Below are 9,770 nucleotides of genomic sequence, written 5' to 3' on the forward strand. Positions count from 1 at the left end.
GTCACAGCATCATCGGACTTAGCTTGTTGTCATTGCAGGCAATCTCAACGCTGTGCGTTACAGGGAAGACATCCTCCCTCATATGGTACCCTTCCTGCAGGTTCATCCTGACATGGCCCTCCAGCATGATAATGCCACCAGCCATACTGCTCATTCTGTGTGTGATTTCCTGCAAGACAGGAATGTCAATTGTTCTGCCATGGCCAGCGAAGAGCCCGGATCTCAATCCCATTGTGCACGTCTGGGACCTGTTGGATCGGAGGGTGAGGGCTAGGGCCCCCAGAATTGTCCGGGAACTTGCAAGTGCCTTGGTGGAAGGGTGGTGTAACATCTCACAGCAAGAGCTAGCAAATCTGGTGCAGTCCATGAGGAGGAGATGCACTGCAGTACTTAATGCAGCTGGTGGCCACACCAGATACCGATTGTTACTTTTGATTTTGACCCCACCTTTGTTCAGGGACACATTTTTCCATTTCTGTTCGTCACATGTCTGGAACTTGTTCAGTTTGTCTCAGTTGTTGAATCTTGTCATGTTCATACAAATATTTACACATGTTAAGTTTGCTGAAAATAAACGCAGTTGACAGTGAGAGGACGTTTCTTTTTTTGCTGAGTTCATATGTATGTGTGTGTGTAAAGGATTTCCTCAAGGGAAGATCCAAGCCTACCTACATTAAGCAAGTATTGTGAACAGCAGGGGGCAGTAGCTTCCCAGTCACAGGTCCTTTCTGGGTGATTGAGAGTAGACTAAGGCAGTCAAACCCTCAAAACTATTCTGAACGCATACATGGTATACATTTGTATGTGTGTGGTTTAAACGACTTCAGATCTGGTTTCTGTCGCATTATAATGAGCATTCTGAGGGACATTTTCTAATGATAGAAGGTCATGCATTAGATAGGACGTTTGGCAGGATTCATGGTTAATAACCTCAGGGCTGTCACTGAGATGATCCACTTCTGCAGTATTTAGCCTAGCAGCATGGTGAGCAGGCTACTATGTTTCATCATTATATTGTTCTGTCTGTTGCACATAATGCTGCCCTGTGGGGAAACTAATACCACTGACTGGCACTTTTACTTTAAAATAATTGATTTTAGAGATCTGTTGTCACTGTGTATTTTCTCTGTATATTTAACTATGCAAAAATGGCCATTTTAGATTTAGTAAAACGCTGGTATGGAAGAGGGATTTGTAAACTAAGAACTCTACACCTAAAACAGCAGTTAGGCTCTAACATGCTTACACGACACAATTAAGGGGATTTCTTTCTACCCCCACAACACAATCTTTCTCACTCCCTTTCGCAGAACTGATTTTCAACAAGTGTGTGAAGCCTTTGTGTATGGCAAATCTCACCTCAATCCAACGGCTTCCCAATCACCCAGACCCCAAAGAGGGGAGTAATTGTGGGTACCAGAGAGGTGCTATCGAAGTGGTGATCTCAGAATGGCCAGACTAAAGCTGAAAATAAGTTACTTCCCTCTCTACTCTCCTCTGGGTTTAACCGCCATTGGCCATGAATACAAACGAGTTGTGACAAGTTCTGTTTTTGTCTCTCCTTGGCATCACAGCACAATATAATGAGGCTGACCAGGACTTCCTGTCCAGAGAGAACAAGGTGGTCCGGTGGCTATAGAAGCCTGGGGTCCGGAGCGGGCCGGTGTGTGTGTGTGTGGCCGTTCGTGCTCAGGATCTGCGCCAATCTCTCTGATTCAGATCAGTTTGTGTTTCTCGGAAGGGCCAAGGCCTCTGCCTTGTCAGGCCTCTGCCATGACAACAGGGGTGAATGGTTCTGAGAGCTCCCCCCCACCCTTGTCAGTATTCCCACAGAACAAAACAAACACTGTTCCCGCATCAGGGGGAGGTGAGGCAGCTCTGTGTTCATAAGTGGGGACATTCAGGGCATATTAGTCTGCGTTCACTGAGCCAACCCAAAGAGGACATGCAGCATGAGAGAGAGACACACTCTCTCTCCTCTCTCACTCAATGACATAGGCATACAGAATTGCCTCTCACCATACAAAAAACATTCACATGCAGTCACAGATTCACACGGAGAGTGTCTGAGACAGCCATGAGAGCCATTTACAGTCTGAAAACAATCACGCATTCTCATACACACCTTTTAAACCAAGACGTTTTGTTACTTAACTTTTGTATCTTAACGGTATTGCCGGCAACAAAGCCTGTATGTTTATTTCTACCAACTGAGCTAGTCATGATTGTGGTAATATGTTTAAAAGTCTTGCCAACTCAGTTTAAATGTCCCCTATCATCTTACCTACTTTGGCACATATTAAATCATGGTCATTTTATTGTTGCTCTCCGACATCAACTTGTCATTGTTATTATGAAAAAGCATAATCAAAGCGTCAGTCTGCATGCAGCAGCCTGGTCAAAATAGCAACGTTACCTGCTCTATTTTTTGCAACGTTCGCAACAATAAGGTCAAAGTTGAATTTCTCTTTCTCAATTGCCACCTAAGTAATGGCTATATTAGGGCTTGGTGACATGATCATTTTCTGATGGATGGGCTAGGTTCAATCAGAGATCACCGCCACAATGAAACTCAAGAAAACCTGATTGGAAAGCATGTCAAAGATCACCTGTAAGCCAATAGGGCCTACCAATAACCAATGGTGATTGACTTAGAAGTCAGTGGGAATCTACAGAGACAGTCTGGTTCCTTAAAATATGCACTGATTGACAGGGTTAGACAGAGGAGGGTGTTTTTTCGGGGGGTTGACCTCTTTAGAGTTTCTCTCTCTGGGTCTTGGAGCCTGTTCAGAGGCTGTCAGGGCCTGGGCAGATGACTGTGTGTGTGTGTGTGTGTGTGTGTGTGTGTGTGTGTGTGTGTGTGTGTGTGTGTGTGTGTGTGTGTGTGTGTGTGTGTGTGTGTGTGTGTGTGTGTGTGTGTGTGTGTGTGTGTGTGTGTGTGTGTGTGTTTGTGTGTGTGTGAGAGAGAGAGAGAGAGAGAGAGAGAGAAAGAGAGAGAGAGGTGCTGGAGCCTCATTAGCAGTGAGCACAGAGCTCTTCAGCTCCCCTGGCCACTAATGACTGCACAGTTAACAGTCCCCTCTCTGTTTCCTTAATGAAGCCACCAACACAAATCAACAGACAGCCCCTGCCACAACATCCAACGCCAGTCCACTAATATACAAGGACTGAGGCAGAGGGACGGTTTATGAAGCACTACAACAGGTGAAGAAACAGAATGAGTCATCCAGGATGAAAAGTTCAATGTACATGATGACATAGCGAGCTGGCATCACAAGCAGAAATAGGATAGAAGGTATCAACATAGATCAGATCATATGCACTTGTACAAAGCAGAGATCGTGGCTCATTTGATTGAAAAGAACATGACTGAATACTTTATGAAACTATTTCAGTTTTGCCCTGCATTGTCAGATTACTGAAAACATGTTAGGCAAGAAGTCATTGTGGAGAAATCATTGGTATTATATTTGTGAAACACCAAAGACAAGTGTGCAGAAATGTAAATGGACCTATTTTCTGGCACTGCCATTGTGTGTTATTTGTGTGCAAGCTTGTCATACTGTAATACTGTAATACTGTAATACTTATTTCAAAGGATTTATGGTATGTTGCCTGTAAAAACAATTGGGCAATGTTTATGATCCCCTTTCAAACAGCCCCATCTTACCTCTTTCTTGTCGGCATTCACCTTTTATAAAGCGATTACTTCGGTGGCAATTGAGAAGGAGAAATTCAACTTTGACCTTAACCCTTGTCCGTCTCCATTTTAAAAAAAAAAGTGAAATAAAACAAACTAGAAACATTTCTACATCATTTATTTTCCTTCTATCCTTCACCACAACATGAGAGAACATGCAGCAGCACCCCATGTTGATTTGGACAGTTAAAACCCCCTGTTTCCGGGGGAACCAGGCAGGGTGAGAAAATGGTGGAAAGCCTGCCCAGCTTTGGCCAGTCTGCAATACACGTGAATTTTGGGACGGTAACCTGGCAACTTAACTGTAGTAACAGGGCATTGATATTCAGAATGTAGGGTTCCATCGGCCCCTGGAGAACAAGGATACCCTTATGAGAGCAGCTCTGCTGCTGTCCAAAGCCTGTATCAGTGAGAGGAAAAATATGCTCCAGCTCAGGGGGACAACCCCATTATTGAGTTTCAGATGGTCAATGGGATGCTCAGTCAAGCACTAATCACCCAACACCCCTCTAGGAGAAAAATGACAAGCGCTGATAAATTATAAACCTTTATTGGATAAATTAACAACACTACAGCCGGATTTACATCTCAGAACCATTTTTTCTCTTATTCACAAAATGAGGTGACTTCTCTCTTGACCTTCTTATAACCGGTTGATAACCTTGACCTCTGTACAGTGACTTTTCATGATGATCTCGTCAAATATTTATTATTCACAGCACTTTGATGGAAATTACTACGTCTTAACCATCCCTCTTGATTATTAATAAAACTCAAAGTAATAATGTATACAGTGATACGGGATGGCTAAAGATGAATTAGCTCCATCTGGAGTTGGGGGGGGGGGGGGGGGGGGCATGAAGAAAATTCTATGGCACACTTGTCTGTGTTGGCTAGTGAGAGAACACACATTGTTTAACAGATATGTAAATAGGCTGTGACATCAAAAATAATTATCTCAGTGCCCCACACTCTGAGGCTCCAAGGGAATGTTAGTTAGTCAAACCTATCATAATAATCTAACATAATACTCAGTTTATCTTGATCTAATAATCCGTAGGATGAAAACATTGGGGTGACACTTCTACAAAGATATTAAATGGAGCTCTTCTCCTAATCTGCACTTAGTCAGTCTTAACTTCCTGTAAAATGAACCACCTTAAAACTGGATGGGGTGTGGTCTCTATTTGGAGAGAACATCAAAAGGAGAGACATTACAGACTTTAAAGTTACAGAGAAGGTGACACTGACAATGGTCCCAGTCCTCTGACTAATAACACTGAAAACAAAAGGCGTGTCCATGGAGAGATCCAGCATCTGATCCCTGTGTGGTGGGACTGGGGAGGAAAGGGGGTGAGGTTGAGGTTGGAATGTCCACTGCTGAAAAGTGAGTTGTTTTGTTACCACATCTAATCAGGTTAGGTGATAGGATGGAAAGAAAAGGCAGGTAGGAGAAGCCAATTCAGCTGGACCCGCTGATTGACAGGATGGTGGAGCTGTCCTTGGCTTTGTCAAAGAAGATGGAGGATGTGCTCTTGAGTTTGGCCTCAGTGCCAGGGGAAGAGGAACTGCCAGGTTGGCACTCCTCACAGCAGCAGCAGCAGCAGTCCATGAAGGCCTGGCCCAGGGACTTACAGAGGCACAACAGCAGCACCGGCGTCACCGACGACTTGAAGAACAAGAAAAACTGGTTGATGAGGGCCAGTAGGGTGGCGGTGTCATCAGAGATGGGCATGGCGGTGTAGGCCAGAACGATGTTGCACACGTTCTCCGGCAGGGCGCAGATGCCATAGACCACGGCCAGGGCCATCACGGTGCAGTTGAGCTGGCGCTCTACCTGTTGACTGTGTTGTATCTTCTGCTTCTTGGAGGGGGAGCGCTCCTCCAGACGCTCAGGGATACCGTCATTGGACACGTGGCAGGTGGCCAGCTGGCACAGCAGGGTGAAGACTACAGGCAGGCAGAAGTAGCAGCCAAAGTACCACCACATGCGGCACTCGTGGTAGTTGATGACCAGGGCGTAGATGGACTCGGGAAGGTTGGAGGTGGGGTTCATGGTGCAGGAGTCCATCAAGGCCCCTGTGGCTGGAGACACGGCCTGGCTGAGCTGCCATAGGAGCAGCTCTGGGGCCGCCAGCACCATGGAACCAACCCAGATGACCAGCAGCTTGGCCAGGACGGACTGACAGCGCTCCACCCGACGGGTCTTGGGCTGGGAGCTAGTGGTAGCATTAAAGCGGTCGATACCCAGGGCACACAGGCTGAAGGAAGTCACCCCTAGGGAAGTCACCTAGAGGGATAAATGGAGTTAAACTTGTTAGCTATGCTAGAATTTTCATGGTGTGCTGTTGCTTCTGCAAAATCCTTACCGCAGATGCTTCTTTTGTATGACAGTTATGATCTGTTGACCTACAAATGTGGGTGGAATGAGGGAAACATTTTCACACCTTGCACACACCATTTACACAGCATGGTTTTATAGCAGAATGTCACTGGAACTAGAAATATCCCATTAAGACTCTGAACCCATCACTCATAAATGACCCGTCTGAGAGAACAGATCAACGGCAGGATCACTGGCCATTTCAATTAGACAACAGTTTCAACATGGAAGCAGTCTTTCCAACCTGTTACATATGAGCTGTAGAGATTTAAAATTATTAGTTTAAATTGTAGTTTGACAAGATAAAATTGTACACAAAATGCATGGCTTACATACAACTATGTAATTTACCATAAAATGGTACTATAAATATTACAGTTTTAAACATTTACAACATTTTACATTTCAAAACACTATGTGGCCCATAAACATTATTCAACCCATACGTTTATTTTACTGGCTGATTTGCAACAATGTCATAAATCAGAGTAAATATGTCATAGTCAAAAGCACAAGAAAATAAATGGAGGGTTGTTTTAGGCAACAACAGGTACTAAACCTGTCCTTGGGGATCATAGCCATGCTCATTAATCATTTTCATACAAGGCCACAGTGATTCCACCATGGCGGGAGGGGTGAGGGGTGGTGGGGTGTGATGATGGTTGTGTGTGGGGGGGGAGGGGGGGGGGGGGGGGGGGGAATCAAACCCACCTCCATATATGGTACCACTCTGCATGAGATGTCCCCCAGCAGCCTCTTATTGGTGAGCTCATTGAAGACCACCACAGGTAAACAGAAGCATAGCACCAGGAAATCCCAGAAAGCCAAGCTGGCCAGGATGTAGTTCCAGGCACTCCTCATGTAGTAGTTGTGCCAGACGATGCACATCACAGCCAGGTTCCCTATAATCCCCACAGCGAACACCACCAGGGACAGGAACATGACAGCGTAGGCAGTGTAGGAGCTGTCAGTCACTGGGTACAGAGGGTTGTGGATGTGGGTGATGCCCCGCTCTGTGGTGCTGGTATTGTCCTGGTCCCCATCTGTGTTGGCTCCAGTGTCTAGGGTTGAGTTAGAGAACTGGGTGGCTCTGGGTGTGGTGAAGAATTCATTCTCATAAGACTGTGAGAAGGTAGACTGAGGTTCACCTGCGTCTGTGTCCATGGTCTCTGCGCCCCGCGGCGCTCTCTTGTGCTGTTTGTCAAATTGCAGTTGTTTTACATCCTCATCACCATAACCATGGCTTTGAATGACTTGAATGTCGAGATTTGACATATCCTTTTCAACAGATGCACTGTTTGTCTGTGGAACATTTTTTGCATCGGAAGCCCACACTGTCAATAGTATCACCAATGAAATAAAGGGAATCATCGTGAGATGAGTAGCCTGAAAAGTAGATTTTCTTTAAATTCCAAAACTTGACAGCTTTGATCACTGCAGGAGACGTGGTAAAAATGAGGCCCCTCAGCAGAAGTTAATTTAGGAGAAGAGAAGAATGTGCCAATCCGTGGTGAGATGCTGAAGCTTGGGGAACTCTCTCTCTGCGTCCTGTGGCTGCAGTCCTATAGGAGCATCTGTGAGTCTGTTAACAAGTACACTGCCTGCCCAGACATGGGTAGCTGGTCCCTTTGGAAAGGGAAAGACAACAGTCGAACCCCATCTGTTTTTCTCTGTGGACCCCCAAAAGTGCCCTCTGCTGGTCAAAATACTTGGACATATCAGTTGCAGTTTCATGTTTTTCATGTAGGGGGCAGTATCTACACAAAAAGTACATCAATCCCCAATCCCTATCTATTCCCATTCATTTCAATATCACTTTCTGGTGGAATCCCTCAGGAAATAAAATGTCATGCAAACAAAGACACTGGCACAACATCAACAAGGACAAATGCAGAAATCTTTATTGGATGTGTGGTATCTATATAACCAGATCTGTTGTGTTATCCAAAGGTGCCCTATATTTTGGTAGTAAAGGAAGTGTGTCCTGTTTCAGCTCCCCCTACTATACCTACAACAGTATCAACAGGAAATTCCCATAGGAAAGGTGGAGATGTTTACTTAATCTACAATCAATTGGAATGTGGGTTAGGGGTTAAGATTAGGGTTTGGAGTTAAGGTTAGGGTTAGAGGTTAATGTTATGGTTAGGGGTTAAGGTTAGGGTTAGAGGTTAACGTTATGGTTAGGGTCAGAGATACTGTATATAATCATGCGATGGTCTTGTGTCCGCCCTAAAAATGGGAGGCGTTGTCCAAAAGGCGGAAAGACAGGCCACTTGTTCTTGGTCTGCTTAGTCTGCTTAATAACCAGACCAATATAAGCAGACCAGGTGGGGATTTGTTTTCGAATTCTCATGTGGACAGATTTTGACGAGGGTAGACCCTCTAGCTTCACCTCTTCCTCTCTGTTAGGGGAAGGGTTAGCTAACATGCTAAGAAGTTGCAATGTAGCTAAAAAAGTAGTAAGTAGTTGCAAAGTTGCTAATTAGCTAAAATGCTCAAATTGTCCATGATGTGATTCAAACACGCAACCAATGCTTGAATAATTGTTTAAATACTTGAAGCAGGATGGTCATTCCCTGTTTGTAAAGAGGGAGGTGATGGGATGAGTCTTCATCTCTCTGTAAATAAATGGGTGAGCAGGTTCCACAGTAAAAGGTGACTTCCTAAGACTCAGATACTGTATGTTTCTAGTGTCCTTTGAAGCGGAGAGCATATTTTACAGTCGACAAAGTACAAACGCCATTCATGAAGCAGGGTATGGAACTCACTGTCAAAGCCAAAATGTTACCTAGTAGGCTTTAATTGTCTCTTCTGTTCCAAATTGACAAAAATATGTTGGTATTTTCACTCTTACACCTGTGTTGGCCGATATATTTTATAATGTAGTTTCTCTTGTACCTATATATGGTGGTCATTGGCTGCGGATGCAGGGGCAAGACTGAGGCTTTTTCATGGGTCATCTGTGGCAAGGACCCCAGAGAGGCTAAGTTTTGGGGTCAGACTGAAATGTGTAATGCTATGCCCTAATGAGGCAGTCGGCGTGTCTCCCCAGCAGGAGAGGCCTTTTATGGTTGCTGTGCCAATAGAGAACGAAGAACGTGGTCACTGCAGGGCAGACATATCTATGCACAAGAAACATCTTTAAAAAAAATAACTGTTCAGCTTTGGACATAAAGAGACGGCCTGGCTTAACTGTGCTATGTAAAACACACTTACCAAAATTCAAAGGATTTAAAACGTATTACATATCAAAATTCTGAATCTGTAGCACTGATGATCAGGTCTCAAGTCAGTTACATACAAAAACACAGATCTAGTTTATTTTGTTTTGTTTCATAGTCAAAGCCCTCATACATCTATAGCTTTGAATACAGTGCATCAAACCACAATAGCAAAAGTTAACTCCCAGGTGTAATAATAATGACATTGTGTAGAAAACAATGGGTCTCACTTTTTGAGTGACCCAAACATTCCCAAGTCGCTGACTTCAGGTGAACAATCAGCTAGTTCCTTCCTTCTTTAACATCGGTTGTTTTAACAGTCAACTGCCCCCCTGTAACCCCTCTCTCTCTCTCTGTTTCTCTTTCTCTCTGTCTCTCTCTCTCTGTCTCTCTCTCTCTGTCTCTCTCTCTGTCTCTCTCTCTCTTTCTCTCTCTCTCTCTCTCTCCCTCTCTCTCTCTCTCTCTC

At 44.6% G+C, this 9,770-nt stretch overlaps 1 protein-coding gene across 1 annotated transcript; it reads right to left on the reverse strand.

Annotated features, from left to right (window-relative positions):
• Positions 1-4,234: 4,234 nt before the first annotated feature.
• Positions 4,235-7,775, reverse strand: LOC110532280 (G protein-coupled receptor 37-like 1). Its single transcript, XM_021616026.3, has 2 exons — positions 6,795-7,775; positions 4,235-5,990 (listed from the first exon to the last, which is right to left on the reverse strand). The coding sequence occupies exons 1-2, from the start codon at positions 7,452-7,454 to the stop codon at positions 5,163-5,165; spliced, it is 1,488 nt and encodes a 495-aa protein (XP_021471701.2). The 5' UTR covers positions 7,455-7,775; the 3' UTR covers positions 4,235-5,162.
• Positions 7,776-9,770: the final 1,995 nt, after the last annotated feature.

Source organism: Oncorhynchus mykiss, chromosome 9 (assembly GCF_057628025.1).
Source record: "Oncorhynchus mykiss isolate SJ-2025 chromosome 9, ASM5762802v1, whole genome shotgun sequence".
NCBI classification, from domain to species: Eukaryota; Metazoa; Chordata; class Actinopteri; order Salmoniformes; family Salmonidae; genus Oncorhynchus; species Oncorhynchus mykiss.